Source organism: Schistocerca americana, chromosome 2 (assembly GCF_021461395.2).
Source record: "Schistocerca americana isolate TAMUIC-IGC-003095 chromosome 2, iqSchAmer2.1, whole genome shotgun sequence".
NCBI lineage: Eukaryota > Metazoa > Arthropoda > Insecta > Orthoptera > Acrididae > Schistocerca > Schistocerca americana.
Genome location: NC_060120.1, coordinates 23,565,934 through 23,587,575, shown reverse-complemented (window position 1 = coordinate 23,587,575; position 21,642 = coordinate 23,565,934). Strand labels below are relative to the sequence as shown.

At 46.5% G+C, this 21,642-nt stretch overlaps 1 protein-coding gene across 1 annotated transcript in view; it reads right to left on the bottom strand.

Moving 5' to 3' along the window:
- The window catches only part of LOC124589421 (brain-specific angiogenesis inhibitor 1-associated protein 2-like), a 546,580-nt gene that overhangs the window by 16,419 nt on the left and 508,519 nt on the right, over nucleotides 1-21,642 (bottom strand). Inside the window, exons 12-13 of the mRNA XM_047131552.1 lie at nucleotides 19,585-19,698; nucleotides 19,415-19,548 (exon numbers count right to left, since the gene is read on the bottom strand). Coding sequence (XP_046987508.1) covers nucleotides 19,415-19,548; nucleotides 19,585-19,698 — 248 coding nt within the window. The remainder of the gene's footprint in view (nucleotides 1-19,414; nucleotides 19,549-19,584; nucleotides 19,699-21,642) is intronic.

Here is a 21,642-nt window from a genome sequence, read left to right as displayed (position 1 = left end):
TCAGAGTATTTCTGTTACCACCAAAATGATGGTGTTTCACACACAGACACGATGGTTTCCATTACTTTTCTATACATCACAATGATTTGTTATACAGGATGTTAGGGGTTTGAGTGGAGATATTATGACCATTGGTACCGTAATATGTACCCGCGTCACACAATTTACTCCCTGATGTTCTCTACACTGCACCACTAAGAAGCCTACGTCTGTCGTAATAGACAAGCTTCCACACTTCAACAGCTGACTCCCCACTCGGGAGACACAATCTTGGTTGTGTTCGGCCGCCAGATGCAAGCCTTTTTATTTGACGCCGATTCGCCGAGTTGACCGTCTAATGAAGATGAGAGGAATGATGAGGCGACGCACAAACACGTACACACACACACACACACACACACACACACACACACACAGTTCCCTTCGCAGAACGACCAACTGGGAATCAAAACGAGGAACCTGTGGTGTAGATGAAACAACGCTACCATTTTTTCTTGTCCTTCCTTGCTACTTCTTTCTTCGTCGTTTTCTTTCTTATGTGGACGTCGCACGATATCTCTCGTGTTCCATCGATGACAACTTCGCTCAAAAAAATGGTTCAAATGGCTCGAAGAGAATCAGAGACTAAGAGTTCATCGGTCACATCTTACAGAAATTACTTTTATAATTATTATCGAACACAGTTATTAATTCAAAGGTAGTGTGGTGGCTGATAATCTGACAGACAAACCTTGGTACACTTAACCAGATACATACACAAGCGTTATTTAAATGACCCTATAACACCTGCAACTTTTTTGCTTTTTTTTTCGTAATATCGTTGTACGGAGATACAGTTATTGACTGAAGGATCGTCAAAAACCAACGATGGCCATGATTGGCATATTTACTGTGTGAACCTGACCTCCACCGACACAATTTCTCAGATTGTTCTTGGAAATTTTATATTTTGATGTAACAGACTCGCAATTATTACAGAGTAATAGGAGGGGCAGTCAAATGCAAATCTAACATCCGCCACAACGGGACCATGGACTAGGTCCATTCAAAAGTAATCACCACGCGCAGTAATACATGTATCCCATTGGGGATGAGACGATCAATTCCTGCTTAGTGGAACGCGGTCGGCCGCTAACGGATGCACAACCGCAGGCACTCCTGCACTTCCTCATCCGGCTGAAACCAACGTCCACGTACAGGGTGACAATTATGGAATTATACGAAATAAAATCGTCATAACTTCTCAGCGGTTTGCGTTAGGTCGTCCAAACTGCACGGTTGGCCGCGGGGCATCATGGGAATTAGTGTGTGCATGTATGGTTTGGTTTAGCGACGATGCCCAGTTTCATTTGGATGCGTTCGTCAATAAGCAAAATTGGCGCATTTGGGGGACTGAGAATCCGCATTTCGCGATCGGGAGGTCTCTTTACCTCCAACAGGTGACTGTGTGGTGTGCAAGTCCAGTCACGGAATAATCGGTGCGATATTCCTTGATGCCACGGTGACTGCAAAGCAATAACTGAAGGTCTTCATCCCCTTTATACAAAGAGACCCTGATTTCGACAAGACGCGGTTCATGCAAGACGGAGCTCGACGCCATCAAAGCCGAAGAGTGTTTGATGTCATAGAGGAGCACTTGGGGACCGCATTCTGGCTCTGAGGCATCCAGAGGCCAATGGCATGGGCCTCGATTGGCCGTCATTTGAAGACATGCGACTCCTTTTTTTGGGACTATATTAAAGACAAGGTGTACAACAACAACCCAAAAACCATTGCTGAGTTGAAATCAGGCACTCAGTAGGTCATAGACAGCATCGATGTTCCGTCATTTCAGCGGATCATACAGAATTTCGCTATTCGTCTGCGCCACATAATCGCCAATGATGGCAGACATATCGGACATGCCATAAGCTAAACCCGAATATCTGTAGTGGCGTTTACATGTTGACCAAAATATGTCCACGCAGTAGTTTGTAACCAATTTACGTTGTTTTTTTTTCATATATGAGGTATGTCCACAAAGTAAGTTCCGTTTGGTTATATAAAACAAACGTGTACAGATACAGAAAAAATAGTTATTGTAGAAAAATCTACAACTGTTAAACTACTTTTCTACAAAGCTTCCGAAATTTTGTATTCACTTGTCATAGCGTGGCACAAGTTTTTCTACGCCTTCTTCACAGATGTTTGCCGCCTGTGTATTCAACCATTTGGTAACGTGTTCTTTCAGCTCGTCATCATCGTTGAAGTGTTGACCACCAAGGACAGATTTTAGGTGTAAGAAAAGATCAAAGTCGCTTGGAGCGAAGTCCGGGCTGTACGGAGGATGATCCCGTAAGAGTTATTTGGTCACAATCGTCGTGTGAGGTCGGGCATTATAGTGGAAGAAAACACCTTTTTACAGTAATCCTTGGTGCTTGTTCTGTATTGCGTGTCGCAGTTTCTTAATGGTCTCACAGTAACCATATGCATTGATTGTTTAGCCTCGTGTTAAGCAATCAATCATCAAAATGCCTTTTGAATCCCAAAAAACGGTGCACATTACTTTTCGAGGTTTCAAGATTTACTTAGGCTTAACAGTCGTTGGGCATGAAGTGAGCCTCCACTCCACTGATTGCCGTTTTGTTTCAGGGGTGTCGTACGATACCCAAGTTTCATCTCCCGTGACTATCCGAGAAAGAAAACCGTCGCCTTCTTCATAGAAGCGTGTCAGAAACCGTAGTGCAGTGCCCATCCGTTGTTTTTTGTGTTGTTCAGTAAGAATGTTGGGTACCCAACGTGAGCAAAGTTTTCTAAATTTCAGTTTTTCAGTAACAATTTCGTGAGTTAGTGAACGTGAGATCTGCGGAACTTCCATAGCAAGGGCAGAAAGCGTAAAATTATGATTGTGGTTAATCTTCTCTTCAATTGTGTGAACCAGTTCATCAGTAACTACAGACGAGCGTCCACTTCGTTCTGGTCGGCCGGAGTGGCCGAGTGGTTCTAGACGCTACACTGTGGAACCGCGCGACCGCTACGGTCGCATGTTCGAATCCTGCCTCGGGCATGGACGTGTGTGATGTCGTTAGGTTAGTTAGGTTTAATTAGTTCTAAGTTCTAGGCGACTGATGACCTCAGAAGTTAAGTCGCATAGTGCTCAGAGCCATTTGAACCATTTTGAACCACTTCGTTCTTCATCGGGCACTTGATCACGTCCTTCATTGAACAGTCTTCTACCCATTGAATCACTCATATCATTTTGTCTGTAAACCTCCTGTGAATTTCCTTTAGTTTAACTTTCTTTGCACTTAGAAAATGAATCACAGATCTGATTTCACACGCGGTGGCATTTTCGATTACGGCTGACGTTATAAAGAAGCACTACAAAGCACACGTCGGCAGCAGCGATCTGAAAATGCCGTACATGTCTTCTCCTTGAGTCAGAGTACCTGCCGCGCATGCTCAGAACTGCGATCGTAGCGCTGCCGCGGATAGAAATAGAAACGGAACTTACTGTGTGGACGACCGTCGTATTTCAATAACCGTCACCGTCTACGTCTTTCTTCAGGTAGCGAGAGGTGTGATAATCGCAAGTTGAAATATACGGACTGTACGGAGGACGTTGAAGTGTTTGCCAACGAAATCGTTGAAGTGTAGCCTTTGTCCAACTGGGAGTGTGGGGGCAGGCGTTATCATGCAACAGAACTCTTCCAATCGACACCATTCCTGGCCGTTCTGAATTTATGGCGCGTCGCAGTTTGTGTCTACAAAGTGCCTTCATAGCGCTGCACATTGATTGTAGTTCCACGCTCGAGGAACTGGACAAGCAGGGGGCACCTGCCACCGGAAGTTTAGTGAACCACTTTGGATATCTTTGGTGGGGGAGGTTTAGGTTGTTTCCACTGTTCGCTTTTTCGTCTTCCCTCTGGTTGTCGGAATGCTGCCGGGTGGAATCATCCTGTATCGAAATGGTACAGAGCAGCAATCTGTCGTCTTTTTCATTCTGGCTTTACAAGAGTAGTTTGGTATTTCGGCAAGTAACTAGTCCTTATCAATTCAGTGCAGTATTTCCGAGTTGTTATACAAGGCCTAGTACGTCTACACATTTTTGTTCTGGTTTTTGTCAAAGCTCTTTAATTAACTGTGACAAGAGAAATAACAACAGGTGCAGACGTACTAGGGCATAAATAACTCCGAAATACTGCACTGATAATGACTAGTTACTGGCCCAAATCTAGATCTGCTGTAATACAGCCAGCACGGTGACCAGGATGGATTGAAGTTCTTCAATATGTTGAAAGTTATATCACACTCGTGGAACATGTAACGCCGGAAATGCATATCCCCCTATTTCCATCTATTGCACTGCAAATTTTTTTCCTTATTTTGTTACCTGAATATATGACGTTTCTGTGTCTTTGTATATTGTAATTGCTTTACTATTTGTATATATATGCATTTATGTCGATGTATAATTGGTTTGTTGTGTAAAGATTATTTGTATTTTTACGCTGGGTCTTCCATAGGGAAACTATGCTATCGAACCATTACATCGATAGGTCGTGTGGAGAGCCAAACTGTTTAGGATCTTTGGTAGTGTTAACTCTGCCGCGTGGAGCGCGGGCAGAGCGGAGGGAGTCTGGCTGGGGTGGTGCAGTGGAGCAGGTGTGTTGTGTGACGCTCCCGCGAGTTGCCGCGCTTTCGGGGTTTGGCAGCATGTAATTGCGCTCGACTTGCGATGATAGTTTCTGACATGGTGTCGCGGACGGGAAGCAGTAGCTGGCGCACATCAAGAGCCCGTTTCGTCTGGTGACCGTGTCGAGAGGAAGGCGCGCCGACATCCAACTTCTGCAACAGCGACGGCCGACAATGAGTGACTGTCGCCACCTCCTCGATCGACGGCTTCAAACCTTCAATCAACCAACGAGGAAGACTGGAAGCACGTAAAGTTTTAGAACTGTATGGCAGACCTCGGCTTTTCAAACTTTTAAAATTGTTGCATCACAAAATTACAGCAACTTAGCATGAACGTTTGTTGCTCATTGTCCCAATTGCATTACCAAGCAGGGTCCCTTCCTTTTCCGGAATGAACCCGAGTGTCGTTGAAATTCAAATGCCAGCATCATTCGATTTCACTGCTTTAATTTCAAAGTTCAGTTAAGATATTCATAGCTGGCTACAATATTTAGATTACACGAGCACAAATTAAGAGTGCGAGTTTTGTTACCGTATTTTAGCTTACCTGTGACTGCAGCTCAGCTTGGTACGTACTAAATTTTACTATTGTTAATTGTTCAGAATCATTTAATTCAAGTTCAATGTTAAATCTCTTATTTCTAAATTGCGTAGATTCAAGTAGCTTTTGAAATGATTGTTGAGGTAGTCCAGGACTAACCGTATTTTACTGAATTTCGATATGCTTCAGAAAGAAAGCTCACTATTAACTTCAATCACTAAATTAGCTTTCGATTTTCCGGTTTTATTAATTATTTTGCTAAATTAAGTCAGAGTGTAGCGAAATTTATTACTTCTGACAAACATTCAGCTTTCACACTACACGTGTCAACCTTCAGTTACCACGCTTCTAGTGCTAATTATATGTGTAATAACGTTTCTTTTTCAGTTACTATATTAATTGTCCTTAGGACTGGCGACCGTAATTTCCCCCAAATCTCAAATATCTAATTACCGCTAGTTAATTGTTAACGTAACGGCCGCACATTTACTTTCTTTATTAACTTTACCCGTTTTCAAAATTAATTTCCACCAGTTTCATTTGCATTTTTCCTTTCATTTAGATGTAACCCTTTCCTCCCTCTAGACCGACATATTGACTTCGGTGACGATTGCTTTTCCCGAATTTCCATTAGGTACACGCGGTTTAATTTTTCACTGTCATTAAGGTCGATAAGTGAGGGGGAGGTTACAAACACATTCCACTTTGGATCGGCAGCGGCCGATCGCATTCTACGAAAAGCAACTGATCGTCTCACCTCCCAGTGGGATACATCTCTTAACGTGTTCGTGATTACTTTTGAATGGAACCAATTCATGGCCCCGTTTTGGCGGCTGTTCCCTAATTTTTATTCGTTTTTTTAATCCCAGTTTCATGTGTTTCTGTGAAAGCAGCGTCATAAAAGTGACGAAGCCGATAATACACAATCAGTAAAATGTACAGTGCATCTATTGAATGCAGTGGAAACATGCACAAGATGCATATCGGCCAACTTTTTATCAGCAAGTCTATCTATAATCCTGTGTAGCACTACTAAGTTATACCTAACACTGTCGGAACAACAAACGCGAGACGCAATCGAGATGTACTGAATGTAGGCTTGAGAGCGTAGAGTGAAGTGGGAATTACTTTTGTTCACAGCAAGTAGCGTGAGAGAACAGAACAGCACGGGCATAATAATCTAACGAAACGCTGTTACGCTGTAATACCTCGGTTACCTTGTCCCAAGATATTCAGGTAAATCCCTGAACATCTGTACCTTAGTGGATTGACTTTGGCCTCACCCTGTACAGTGCATGCTCTTACCGTTGTACATCCGAGAGCAAACATATTATTGTATGGGTGAGGCTTTCAACAAAAGGACGTCGCAGAAGGAAGAACGACAGGAATTGTCTCTTTTTTCCATAAACATCGCAATACATCATCTGCCTTATTTAAGGTAACAGATGACCTGGAGCTTGCCATGTACGCACAAGAGGCGAATGTCATGTGTCTCTTACACACTCAACAAAGCCTTTGACACTGCTGACTTCGATATTTTGCTTCCCAACTTAGCAGCCTAAATTTCTTACCAAGTACAGGACAGTGGTTTCGTTCATACCTTACATATCGCCAGCAATCCGTCATGCCGCGCAAGTCCCAATGCTGGTAGTATCAGGCGACCCCTAGGATACTGTATAAGGTCCTGTACTCTTTTCATTGTACACTGATGCGCCAAAGAAATTAGTATATGTACGTGTATTCGAATACAGAGTTACGTAAACAGGCAGAATACGGCGCTGCGGTCGGCAACGCCTATATAAGACAACAAGTGTCTGGCGCAGTTGTTAGATCGGTTACTGTTGCTACAGCGGCAGGTTATCAAAATTTAAGTGAGTTTGAACGGGGTGCTATACAGGTAGTTGGCACACGAGCGATGGGACACAGCATCTCCGAGGTAGCGATGAAGTGGGGACTTTCCCGTACGACCGTTTAACGAGTGTACCGCGAATATAAGGAATGCGATAAAACATCGTCTCCGACATCGCTGCGGCCGGAAAAAGATTCTGCAAAAACAGGACCACCAACTACTGAACAGAATCTTTCAAACTGACAGAAGTGCACTCTTCCGCAAATTGCTGCAGATTTCAGTGCTGGGAAATCTACAAGTGTCAGCGTGCGAACCGTTCAACGAATCATCATCGATATGGCCTTTCGGAGCTTTACGCCACGCCTGGGCTCGTCAACAACGACAATGGACTGTTGATGACTGGAAACCTGTTGCCTAGTCGGAGGAGCCTCGTTTCAATTTGTATCGAGCGGATGGACGTGTACCTCATGAATCCATGGACTCTGCCTGCCAGCAGGGTACTGTTCAAGCTAGTGGAGGCTTCGTAATGTGTGGGGCGTTTGTATTAGGAGTGATATGGGTCACCTGACACGTCTAGAGACGACTCAGAGAGGTGACACGTTCGTAAGCATCCTGTCTGATCACCTGCATCCATTCATGTCCATTGTGCATTCCTACGGAATTGGGCAACTCCAACAGGACAATGCGACACACAACATGTCCAGAATTACTATAGAGTGGCTCCAGGATCACTTTTCTGGGTTTAAACCCTTCCACTGGTCACCAAACTCCCCAGACATGAACATTATTGAGCATATCTGGGATGCCTTGCAATGTGCTGTTCAGAAGATATCTCCACCTCCTCGTACTCTTACGGATTTATGAACAGCCCTGCAAGATTAATGGTGTTAATTCCCTGCAGTACTACTTTAGACATTGTATTGTATTGTATTGTATTGTAACCGGGGACCTAGACACGACGGAGAGGCTCCGTCCCCGCCGCAGCCGCAGTGGTCCACAACCCCACGACGACTACCGCAGTCCACCCCTCCGCCGCCCCACACCGAATCCAAGGTTATTGTGCGGTTCGGCCCCCGGTGGAGCCCCCAGGAAACGTCTCACACCAGACGAGTGTAACCCCTATGTTTGCGTGGTAGGGTAATGGTGGTGTACGTGTACGTGGACAACTTGTTTGCGCAGCAATCGCCGACATAGTGTAAGTGAGGCGGAATAAGGAGAACCAGCCCGCATTCTCCGAGGCACATGGAAAACCGCCTAAAAACCATCCACAGACTGGCCGGTTTTTTTTTTTTTATATATTATTTACCATATCTGTAAGCGGAAATTTGGAGGCAGACCTGACTGACAAATCTGGTACCAGAGCGGTTGAGATTTAAATCAGCATGCCAACGTGGTGTTTTCACGGCTGTTTTCATTGCTTCGTTGTTCAAAGTCGATAATTGTGTTATTCTGATTACGATGTAAAGTGCAGCGACTACAGCCGTTATGAAAGACATTAAATGAATTCGCAATTGCGAATAAGGACAACCATGAGCTGTAGAATGGAATGACAACAATAAAAATTTGTGCAGAACCGGGAATCGAAAGTGGTTTTCCCGCTTATCGTGAGCGGCCGCCTTACCATTTTTTTTTTTTTTATATAAGAAAACAAATAAAAACCTCTTGGGTATGAAAATAAAAGACGACGTTCTTCATAAATAACACAATGTCCTTTGAAAACGTAAAACATAAAAGGTAGCTATATTTCCGCAACGGCCTTCTTTTGTATTTTTATGTTTTTTTGGTAACATAAATGAGTGTACAGTCTCACCATCAGCAGCATTTCTTTTTTTATTTATTTATTTATTTATTTTTTTTTTTTTTTGGAGCACAAGAGAAAGAAAACAAATAGGCTGCAGATAGAGAGCTATGTGTGAAAGGGATAAACAAGTGTAAGGAGAAAAAAAAAACTTAGAAGAGGAGGAGGAAAGAGAACTGAAATAAAATAGGAATACTTTCCGCGCCATGCCCCACTTTGGCGCGCCAGCAGAACAAAATGCATTCTATCATTGACCATTGAAGGGGAACGTGGGATCGTCCAGCCTTGGCTGGCACAGTTCGTTGAGATTCCAGCTTTGAGGCGGGTTGGTGAAAATGCTCTGTAAATAGTTCGCGAAAGTGACCCGATAGTGTCGATGCCGGCGAAGGGTGTGGTGATACACTTGGAGGCGTGTCCAAAAGTCCGCCGGATCGACGATGTCGCCTCGGAAGAGGTAGTCGACAGCCATGCCACTGATCCATGTGATGGCGTGCCACTTAGCCGATGGAAAGTAGGTCGTGTCGGGATATATCATCATAGTGGGAGAAACGTGATGTGGTGGTACTCGGAGGTAGAAAGCCACAATCTTCTGTACGAGGGTCCAGACAGCTGCTGCTGGCCCACACTCAAAACGATGTAAATCTGTATCTTCGACATTGCACTTGAGGCACAGGGGTGAGTCCACCAGTGCGATGCGATGCAGTTTCTGTCTTGTAGTATACTTGCCGTTGACGAGAAGGTACCACATAGAGGTGGTGTCAGTGGTGTGATATGGTTGGTGGATCGTTTTCCAAACTGTAGGCCATGAAACCTGGGGGTGACGTGTTTCGACGGGGTTGCGGGGTGGAGACTTTCGGAGAAGGCGGTAGATGTCGCGGGTGGTCGTCTTCCTGGTCCTGGGGAGCTCGGTGCATATGTAGCTGTACTCCAAAAAGAAACGGCCGATATGTGACATCGGAGGTGGGATGTGTGCCAAAGACGTCGGTGGGCGTCTTGAAACAGGCGTGAGCTCGGTGGTCAACATTCCAGTGAAACTAGCAATTTGGCTTTTTCATAACCGGAGCACAGTATTGGTGTAAAGTGCCGTTGTCCTGGCTCTCACATTAACCAGATCGAGGCCACCGTCCCGCTTCGGTAAGGTGAGAGCTTCATACTGGACTTCGAAGATGTGTCCAGAACAAATGAAATAGCCGAATGCCGCCTGTAACCTGGCCGCCATTGTCGCAGTGATGGGCAGAATCTGCGCTACATGGGGTATCCGAGCTGCCAGATGGGTATTGACGAACGTGACTCTCTGGCACATATTCAGTGGGCGCAGTATGTGATTTTGTATGTTGGCCCGGATGCGTTGCAGCAGCGCACGAAAATTGATCGCCGAGGTGCGGCGAATGTCTCGCGTGTACACCAATCCGAGACAACGAATGGTGTCTACCAGTTGTAATGGAGCTACGCTGTCTGCGGGAAGGCCGCGGCCGATCTTCATGGCGCATGATTTTGCCACGTTCATAGCGCTCCCTGCCCCTGCACTGTAACGGGTAATCCACTGCATCGCAGCTTGTACTTCAGCCGCTGAACGTACGACGAGGGCCAAGTCGTCCGCGTAAGCTCGGCAGCGGAACATATGATCCCGGAGTGGAATACCTGTCAAACGTCGCCGTAATCCGCAAATGAGTGGTTCCATCGCAATGGCATAAAGTACCGTCGACAAAGGGCAACCCTGCCGTACTGAGCGTTCAATCCGTATAGGTTCTGTAAGTCTGCCGTTGACGAGAAGTCTGGACGTTGCTCCACGAAGGAGCCGCATAATCACTTGCGTGAACGTCGGGGGTATTGCCATTTGGTCCATCACTGCGTTGAGGAATGCATGATTGACGCGGTCAAACGCTTGTTTGAAGTCAATGGAGATTAAAGCGCCTGGCAGTCGCGAGTGTGTTGCCACAGCGATCACATCTCGATATTCACTGAGGGCCGTCTGTATATTACGATCGCCGCCTAAGGATGTTTGTTCGTGGGGGACAATGTCCCGTAATACACGTTTGAGTCGCACTGCCAGAAGGCGTGTGAAAATCTTGAAGTCCGAATTGAGTAACGTGATCGGCCGATAACTGTCGAGTCGTGTTCCTCCTGCGGGTTTCGGGACTGGTACAAGTAAGCCTTCCATGAACATTGGTGGCGGGTTCGCCGCGCCGGACAAAAGTTCCCAGTACATGTCCCTCCATCGTGGCATCATCAAATCTTGGAAGGTTCTGTAAAATTCGAGAGGTAAACCGTCCGGGCCGGGAGATCGATTCAGAGACCCCTTGGCCACAGCGCCCTGGACGTCGTCGGTGGTCACTTCAGCAGTCAGGAGGGTTGCAGCTGCTGCGTTTAGAGAACCAAGTGTCTCATGGGCAACCTCAGCAATGGCCTCTGCACCGGCAGGTACTTCTTGATAGAAAAGTCTATAGTGCGTTGTGAATGCATCCGCAATGGTAGCTTGCGAAGTCAGCCTTCGTCCATCAGGTAAGTCTATAGTTGTCATTAAAGCCTGTCGGCGTCGACGAACATTTTGAACAATATGATGCATAGAAGGTTCTTCACCATTAATCCTGTCTTGGCTGCGGGCTCGTACAATGGCTCCCTCTAGACGGCATCTGGTCAAGGATAGAATCTTTGCCTTGATGCGTTGAGCTTCTTTGAGGCGATCCGGGGATGGAGGATGATCCATGAGTTCACGTAGAGCGCTATAGTAGAAATCAGTTGTATGGTGATTCCACCTGGCTTTGGCTCTGCCATAGTGTGTCAATGTGCGTCGGATGGCCGGTTTGGCGCACAGCAACCACCACTGCAGTGTGGTCTCGTAACGCATAATGCGTTGAACACAGGTGTGCCACGTGTCGGTGACCTGTTGTCGACATTCAGGGTCCCGCAGGAGCGCGACATTGAGTTTCCAGGGTCCTGCACTGCGCCATATAGATTGTCGACGTAGGTTCATGGTACAGATATAGATGTCATGATCCGAAAAGGCAGACGGCCAACGTTCCGCGTCGAGGAGTACTGATTTTAGAGCGTTAGAGATGTATATTCTATCAAGTCGGCTGGCGGAGTGGCTCGTGATGTGTGTATACCCCGGGCGGTCGCCGTGTATCACTCGCCAAGTGTCGAGGAGACGAAGGCGGCGGACGAGGAAGCGAAGTTCGGGACATGTGGTGAAATGGGGGTATTGGTCTGTGCGCTCGAGAACACAGTTGAAATCTCCACCTACGATGAGATGATCGTATCGACCGAGGAATAAAGGCGTGATATCTTCTGCGTAGAACTGGGAGCGATCCCTCCGTTTATCAGTGCCCGATGGGGCGTAGAGATTTATGATTTTGAGTCCTTCAACTGTTATGGCCACCCCTCGCGCTGTTGGGAGGTATGCGACATCGGAAACTGCAATTCCTTCTCGGAGGAGGATGGCTGCGCCTGTGTGTTCCATAGCTGCAGGGGCGGCGTACGTCTCATATCCATAACACCCAGTCCAAGTCGCTGTCCTCAGCTCTTGTAACAGGGCGATGTCGATGTCCGCTGCTCTTAGCGTGTCACGGAGCAGTTGAAGTTTAGCATGGGAGCCGATATTATTAGTATTGATAGTAGCTATTCGGTACGCCTGATGGGAGATCCGTGCTGTTGATAGGGTCGTAGCTGGTGAAGATTGTTGTTGTGGATGCTGGAAGTCCATAGAAGTCGCAGGATTCGCCGTAGAAACTTCCCCCATTTTAGTTTTGGTCGAACGGAGAAACAGATCTCATTTCCGCATCAGATGGAGGTGGGAAATCCGTGTCATCCGCCCATGAAAGGTGTCCGACAGGTTTGACATCGGCGAGAGGTGGCAGCGCTGGCCGAGTCGGCTCAATGGCGTCGGTGACAACAGGCGTGCTATGTTCCATGGCTTCTGGGCGCGGGGCTTGCGCACGATCTCTGTCGGACGGTTCACCGTCTTGTGGATGACGCGTCTCCGTGGCAGAGGAGAAAGTGTTATCGTGTTCTCCGTCGGAGTGATGTGGCATTTCTTCGTCCTGCAGAGGGGGCTCAATGGTCGATTCTGATGTCTTGCGGCGTTTTTTTCGTCGTTTCGGCGACTTCTGCTTTCGGCAATGAGTTTCGGTGTCTGAGGAAGGAAGAGATTCACGTCGTTCCGGTACAAAAGCCGCGGGTGCTATGATGCGGTCTTCATTCTCCAGAACACTCTCATTGGTATCCTTGTGATCTTCTAGCGTGGGTGTGCCCGGCTGTTGGACATGTTCACGGGCGGCATCGCCGGTGTCAAGGTGCTCGGACGCCTCCGGGTGTATCGGACCAGAGAGACGCTCGTGAACGGCGCCTTGTGAGGGCTGGACGTGCAGTGTCGCCGCATAGGTGACTGGAAGGGTGGTCACGGTTCTGTCGGTGTTCGTATCGTCGGGCCTTAGTTGTGTGATTCGGCGTTGCAGGCATTCATTACGGACGTGGCCTTCTTGGCCACAACCGGAACACGTTCGAGGTTGTCCGTCGTAAATGACTACCGCACGGCAGCCGCCGATAGAAATGTATGATGGAACGTGCCGTTTGAGATCGATTCGGACTTGTCTCACACCATTAAGCACCGGATACGTCGTAAACTGTGCCCATGTCTCGGCTACGTGGCTCTGGACTTTTCCGAACGGACTTAGCGCCGCGATGACTTCATCTTCAGCCACCTCGAAAGGCAGTTCGAATACACGGATCGTCCGAAGGCCAAGTCCTGCATGGTCGACATCCACAGGCCCGACGTTTCCGTCGGAATGCCGAAATTTTAGTCCATGTCGCGTCCTTTGAATGATCTCGTTGCAGGCAGCGTCGGAAGTCATCTTAACATAAACGACGCTGCTAATGATCGATAGGTGTATGCCGATGAGTTCGTCACGCGGGATCTTCACGTCTTCGCGTAGGAAGCGTTCGACGGCCAGTGCTTTGGGTCGTGCGTATTCGTTTGAGAAGGTGAACTTAAGAGTGTTCTTCCTGTAAGAGTTGGCCATTACAGCTTGTTCGACTGAGAAGCGCTGTGACGAGGAAGTAAACAAAACACTCCGCGCGCGCAGCGGCGTGGACGGCCGAGCGCGGTGCGCACTGCTGCCCTGCCGAACGCAGACTGCCGGTTCAACGGACCTCGACACAAATCCGCCGGGCGGATTCGTGCCGGGGACCAGGCGCTCCTTCCCGCCCGGAAACCGTGCGTTAGACCGCACGGCCAACCGGGCGGGCATACTTCAGACATTAGTTGAGTCCATGCCAAGTCGTGTTGCCGCACTTCTGAGTGCTCGTGGGAGCCCAACACAACGTTAGAGAGGTTTAGCAGTTTCTTTGGCTCTTCAGTGTACGTCAATGATATGTCATCAATTTTGCCCTACTGTAAAAATCACGTGTACGCTAAAATAACAGTAATTGTACCTAAGCGCGAAACGAATAAACCAGAAGCTACCGATCTGTGTGCACTACCAACATGGGAGCAGTCTACAGAGTTAAACCACAACTCACCAAAACACTAGGTTCATTAGCCTGAAATATCGGGAATCCCTATCATCTTTAACTCCAAATGGGACAAACAACAACTTCTATCACTCAGCAAAGGGTCTAAAAGTAATAACACATGAAAATTTAGGTTGGACTGAGCACTTAGTAGCAATGTCTAAGAAGGCATCAGCATCTTTCCATATCCGGCCCCGATAGCTGAGTGGTCAGCGTGACGGAATGTGAATCCTAAGGTCCCGGATTCGATTCCCGGCTGGGTCGGAGATTTTCTCCGCTCAGGGACTGGGTGTTGTGTTGTCCTAATCATCATCATTTCATCCCCCATTGACGCGCAGGTCGCCGAAGTGGCGTCAGCTCGAAAGACCTGAACCAGGCGAACGATCTAACCGACGGGAGGCCCTAGCCACGCGACATTTCATTTCATTTCAGCATCTTTCCACGCCCTACAAAAATGTGAAAAGCTCTATCCTCTTGACCTGGAAACGAAACATGTACAGACACTTATACCTCCAATTATTGATTACAGAGATGTTATCCTGCAAGGTCTTCCTTAGGAAAGCTCATGGCGCCTGGAAGTGTTTATGAATGACTGTGTTCGTTGCATCTGTGACGTTTGGCTCTTTGATTGTATTTCACTATCAAATGCACAGCTATTATGGATACACGCAGACAAGTTCAGGATCTTCTCTGCTGTCTTATAAATGTACGCTGTCCTTCGTATCTCTCCTCGACCATAACGCTTTTGTCTACAGAAGCAGACAGAAACACCTGTTCCCATGAGAGCAAAATCCTTTCAGTCTTCCTCCATCGCTCAGCCACTTTTTAAAAGTCCTTCTCAGTAGTAGGAATCCGTCTCTGGGATAACTTCCTTCATTATATTAGAGAGCTGAATAATACCTCCAGCTTCAGAAGACAGTTAACGACAAATCTATTAAAGCAACGATAATGATTACTACTGTCCCTGCACGCACCCGTTATCCTTGTACCTCCTTTCTTAGTTTTCTTTGCCGGTGAAATTTCCTTAAATCTACTTTCCCCAGAACTCGCTATAACAGATATTTGTTATATCTGCCACTATCATTATTTTTATTATTGTAAATTTTATTGTTATTATTATTATTGTCGAATCATCCTGAGATAGCGGTGCCACACCAAAGTCGAATGAATACCATCGAATGAATACCACAGACATTAGCGAAGCCCATCGGCAATCTGCAACAACCAATGGGAGGCACTCCAGAAGACCACTTGTCCCCCTCAGTATAGCAGCGCCCTGACGCTGAGGTCGATATGGTGGCGAGCAGGGAAGAGCTCAGCCGAGCTAGTACCTCAGCTGAAGCAGTCAACGTCACCATGTAGGACTAAGAGTCACTCAAAGTTTCTGACGAAACATACATTCGTTTTGTACTGCAAGAGAAGAGTTTGTTATCCTGTGCATCAGATGATGCTTTCATAGTCAGTGACAGTTGCATTACCAAGCAATGTTGAAGCAAAGAACTGTGTCCAATGTAAGTAAATCTTTTATTCATTTGTGTAATAAAGTGAACTATTATTTCATGTGTTCTAGTCTGATGCGCATTCTCCCCAAGCAATCAAAGAACCCACAGTTATGTCTGGACGAAAGTACTTTCATCTGGTCACACAAATTATTACTACTATTACCATTATTAGTGGCAGCAGCAGCAGCATTATTAGAAGTACAGCCAGTATTTACATTATTAGTTCACAGTCAGTAATATTTACTCACATTGTCACTGCAGCCACTCAAATCATTTTAATACTATTAAAATGTTTACTTCTTTGGTAACTGCGATGTAATGTGTAAAATCCTGGTCTGATGTAAGGGAGGGCCTGATGGCCCCAATGAGACTGGGTTACATAAATAAACAAACAAAAATAACAAATACCTGAGGAGAGGGTAACAGAAGACACCTGGGTATGATGGTCATAACGGCATAGGGGGTAATGATGTGGAAGAATACAGTGTTAGTAAATTTGTGTTAACATTTATTTACAGATAGTTTCTGCTATGTTACAGTTATACAGTGTTATGTACAAACAAGCACGTCTTAGGAGAGGAAGCGAGCTGGCACCCGCCACCAGAGTAGCACCTTCACCAGCGGCTGGACTGCCGCCCTGCCGAGTTAGTTACCAACACCAGGAACCCACACCACAACACGGCCGCAGCCACGGCCACGACCACGGCTCCAGCAACGCGCGCCCGCCGCCTACGTGATGAGCGGCGCCGACCGGTCGTTGGTCACCGTCTTGCGCAGCTTCACGCCCGCGAACACGTTGCCCGCCGGCCTGCGCACAGTCCAGCAGGTTGGCGCCTTGCTGCTCGCAACATTCCTTCTACTGCAGGTAGCGCTACCGAGATGCGCTGGGAAGCAACAGGTGAATAATGAGCTACTGTGGAGGTCACACTACTCATTTTGTATCCGTCTGGAAGGGGAAATTTGAGAGCGGGCACGGCAGTGGAGTCTTTAGACATATGGAATTCCCGTTCAATTGAACCCTCGCAGCAAATTAAAAATCTCTACGGTGTCTTGCTTGTTACCTAAATCATACTGGCGTTTCAATTCATCTAGTTGACGATGTCACAACACGAAGCGTGAGCTACAAGAAGTGGAAATAAGAGGTGCTCTCAGGAAGACGTACAGAGGTTGAACAGAAACATGGAAACACGCCAAGAATTGCCTGTCTGAACACAAGGTGCTGATTCCACCAACGCCTACAGGCTGCGGTGTTGTAATTGAGGGCAAACGGCACCTGTAAAAAGTTCTCAATACGTTGCAAGAGTCAGTCGTGGTCAAAACACTGATCTGTTTAGTTATGGGTGGGCTATGTCAGAGATAAATGAGTTCGAATGTAGACTAATTGTTGCTCATATGATGGGTATTTCCCAGGCGGAGTGTTTTGTTGTTACTGGAGGCACCGTAACCAAGGTTTGTATCATCTCCACGGAAAGCGGAAAAACATAATCTGTTAATCCACAACGACGACGAGGGTGTGTGTTGAGTGACTGTGGCAGCCGATCACTGAAAAGGATTATGGAGAAAAATGAATCTCAACACCAAAGCAACACGAAGAGGGCTCCATAAAGAGATTTATAGGACTAGCTCGATTTCGAAAAGTAATCATCACTCAAGGAAATGTGCTTAACAGGAAAATGTGACACTGAAGCTCAAATCCTTGGCTATGGAGCAATGTAAGAAAGTCACTTGTTCTAATGAACGTTGCACACACTGCTTCCAATTATTTCTCATCGCGTTTATGTCCCGAGTAAAACTTATCGTTGCTTCGCTCCTGGTAGTGGCAACCATATCGTCGTATTCCATACGCTACACTGTTACTCTGCAATGACGCATTACTTCCAAAGATTATGTGACCATTTTGTTTGATCAAGTCCATCACAAGATACAATGTTCGTTCCACACAGATGATGCTGTGGTCTGACACGACGGGTTTTTTGTATCTCCACTGGCAGCCGCAATCACCAGATCTCTGTATTACTGATCTTTTGTGGTCCACTTTGAAGAGAAGACTGTGCGATCGCCATCCACTTCTATCATTGTTGTTTAGCCTAACACTATCGGAAGAAAGGTATAACATTCCCTTGACAGCCACAAACGAAGTTATTCCGGGCTATGTTGACAGCTATGTCGATAGGTGCTCATTATCAACAAAGTGCAGCAAAATACTTGAGTTATTGTGTCAAGTCGGTGGATATCCTTCATGTACGAAAGGGATCACTCTGTTTTCCCATTCCTTACGATGGTACATTACCCAAACTAAGGTACTGGTCGATTATCAGTAGTATTGCCGTCCAGTTCACCTGACCATAATCCGTTACATTTCGAGTAATGTGGACATTTAAAAATGTAGGAATATTCCGCACATACCGTCAACTTCCGAATGTTACAGGAGCGTATGTCCCGTGCATGTAATCAACTGCAGTGCAAACAGGTGTGTGATTTTAGAGGACGAGAATTAAAGAATGTGTAAGATTGAGTGGTAGTTTCAACAGACAGATGATTATCGTAGGACAAATTCATCTGTAATTCAACGATTTTGATGTTTCCGTGCATGTGATTATAAGACATTTTTCTAATTTTTACAAATGAAAGGGGAGCAAAAACAAAATGGTACGAAAATTTCGCATCCAATCCCAATCTTAATATTGTGCAACGGGTGGCCAACGAGCCGACTGGGGTTTGCACATTGGCTTCTTTTCTGGGACTTCTCACGTCCAGACAGTCTGTACAAAACCGGCTGAAGAAACGCGAAACGGAGGTTCCAGATGGTTCATATAAGCACCGACAGAAGTGATCATGTGCAGGTTGCTCTGGAAGTTATACCAAATGTTCAAAAGGAAATCTATAAGCACTAAATTTCGGCGTGGATATCTTAATTCTTCCTTGGACGTCTAAACGGCAATGCGGATTTTCTGGGCCTGTCTTTCACTTGAGCAATGCTTGCACCGGTTTCTGATTGTTTTTATACTTCTGAAGTTTAGATTATGTTATCGCGAGTGTATCGTTATTTCTTTCCACGCAGTAGCATTTTTATTTAAATAGACTCCAGCCACGAAACTTGCGGGAAATTCTTTGGCCTCCCCGAATAAGAATATGGGGCACTTTCATAACACCCAGTACGCACCATTACGGAGGAAATGGGAGAAAACTGGCTTCGCAGGAATAGTAACGAGTTCAGAGAAGTACCTTCGAATGTGATCACCAGCTGAACAATAGCGATAAGCGACTTCTGTAAGTACTTAACAAAGACTACAGGACGTTGTTGACAAGGATATAATGGTAGATAGTGTACGACCAGAAGATGCAACACGTAGAGTAAATGATATGAATGGATCCGAAAAGAAACACACCAGAGGAAGCTTGAAAAGGTATAAGCGGAAACAGCATTCGAAGCCTTTTGCATTTGCTCTACCGTACACGACAGAGAAGCAGAAATAAGCTGCACAAAGTGTTAGGGCGCGAGGCAGTGTGGCTTTGGAGGCGGCGGCGGGGCGGCGGCGCACCTGGAGCTGTCGTCGTCCGAGTAGTCGGCCTCCGGCAGCGGGGGCGGCTCGTTGCTGAAGCCGCTGTCGTTGCTGCTGTGCAGGCTGGCGCCGGCGGCCTTGAGGGCGGCGGCGGCGGCGGCCGTGGAGGCGGCGGCCGGGGGCAGGCGGCGCGGCACGGGGGCGGGCACCAGCGGCGGCGGCGGGCCCACCACGGGCCTGCCCCCGGGCACGGGGGCGGCGCCGCCCGCCGCCTGCTGCTGCAGCGCGCGCGAGATGGCCGTCGCCACGGCGCCGCGGGTACCCTGCGGGCGAGAAGAATTAAAACTCGCCTTGCTCCTCTCTGGTGCCCTTGCAAAGGGTCGTTAAGTTTTGTTTCTCTGGAATTTCTAACGGTACAAGGTGTTTCACGTATGAGCCATGCGTTACCTCCAGAGTAAGGGGGATCTTACAGTCTGAGGCTCTGAACACCGCTTTACGTTCCGGCCCGCTATTCGGACTTGGTGGCAGGAAGAGTATCTTGCTAAGAGCAAAACGAGTCCTACCGACAATATTGGGGATTGTATTACACACTCCAATACAAAATTTTCTTTAAATTAACAACACAAAAACAAAGCTCAAAATATCTTCAGAGCTTCTATTCTTACAGTAGCCTGTGCATCTCCTACAAATGTGATTAGTAAATAACATTATTCGTATTGTGGTATGAGTAGCTCTTTGGTTAGTGTTTGGTCTAGTGGATGTCGGGTTAGCTCAACTATTTACGAATTTCATACACAATCTATTTGTTCCTTTCAGTCTGACAAGTAAACCTGCCCAAGGGATGCAATTCGATTTTGACCAGCTTTGAATATGTCGTAGTGCCGAGCAAAGAAAGAGAGAAATACTTTCTTAGCAGTGCCCATACGGGTGAGAACGGGGTGAAACATCACCTTGAGAACAAAACAGATTTTAATTTATCTCAATGAAAGTCGTTGAAAAGGTAACAGATATAAAAAATTCGAACAAAAATTACATATGAAACTTCCTGGCAGTTTAAAACTGTGTGCCCGACCGAGACTCGAACTCGGGACCCGAGGTCCCGAGTTCGAGTCTCGGTCGGGCACACAGTTTTAAACTGCCAGGAAGTTTCATATCAGCGCACACTCCGCTGCAGAGTGAAAATCTCATTCTGGAAACATCCCCCAGGCTGTGGCTAAGCCATGTCTCCGCAATATCCTTTCTTTCAGGAGTGCCAGTTCTGCAAGGCTCGCAGGAGAGCTTCTGTAAAGTTTGGAAGGTAGGAGACGAGGTACTGGCAGAAGTAAAGCTGTGGGTACCGGGCGTGAGTCGTGCTTCGGTAGCTCAGTTGGTAGAGCACTTGCCCGCGAAAGGCAAAGGTCCCGAGTTCGAGTCTCGGTCGGGCACACAGTTTTAAACTGCCAGGAAGTTTCATATCAGCGCACACTCCGCTGCAGAGTGAAAATCTCATTCTAAAAATTACATAGTCTTTAATTTACATCGCAAAGGTGCACGCAGATTTGTCGAAGAAGTCATAGTTTTCGAAATCTCATCCCCCTAATATTTTGTTTTTCATTTCGACATTTGACTAGTACCAAAATGTATAGCATCGTTAATACTAAATTCAGTCATATCCATTAAAATGGTATTCCAAAGACGCATTTGTCAGAAATAAGATAGAAATATCTTTACATCGTTGTATACAGGCGCGATTTGTGACCGCTTTAGTGCCAATTCTCATGTTTCACCCCCTTAATGGCCGTATAGACACATACAAAAAATAAGTGTGGCATTTTATGCTCTACACATTAAATTTAAATACAACATTGATTATCCGTTTTGTAGCAGTGCTCACGTAGGATAGAAGAGTGAAAAACTCCGAAGAGAAAAATTACTGGTAGTACGCTTTGTAAACCAAATAGAGTTTTCAGAACTGCATGAATTTTATCCGTAGCTACAACTACATTTACCTTACCCAGCAGTTGCGTGCGCCGTCATATATCTTCCTTTGTTGGCGATCTCCTCTGAATGGCTACCTAAGATGACAGTGTCGTAACTAGTAATACGAGGGTTAAGTTAAAACAAATTTGATCTACGAAGTGTACAACTTTGCTTCCGCCGTTTTTTTCCCAAACATTTGACGCTTTAATGAAACAAATTGGTTACACATGTATCATTCAAAGATTTTACATCGCTGGCCACTACTTTGTCCCATCTTTCGGGCAGTGTACGAATTCCGCGTCGAGAAA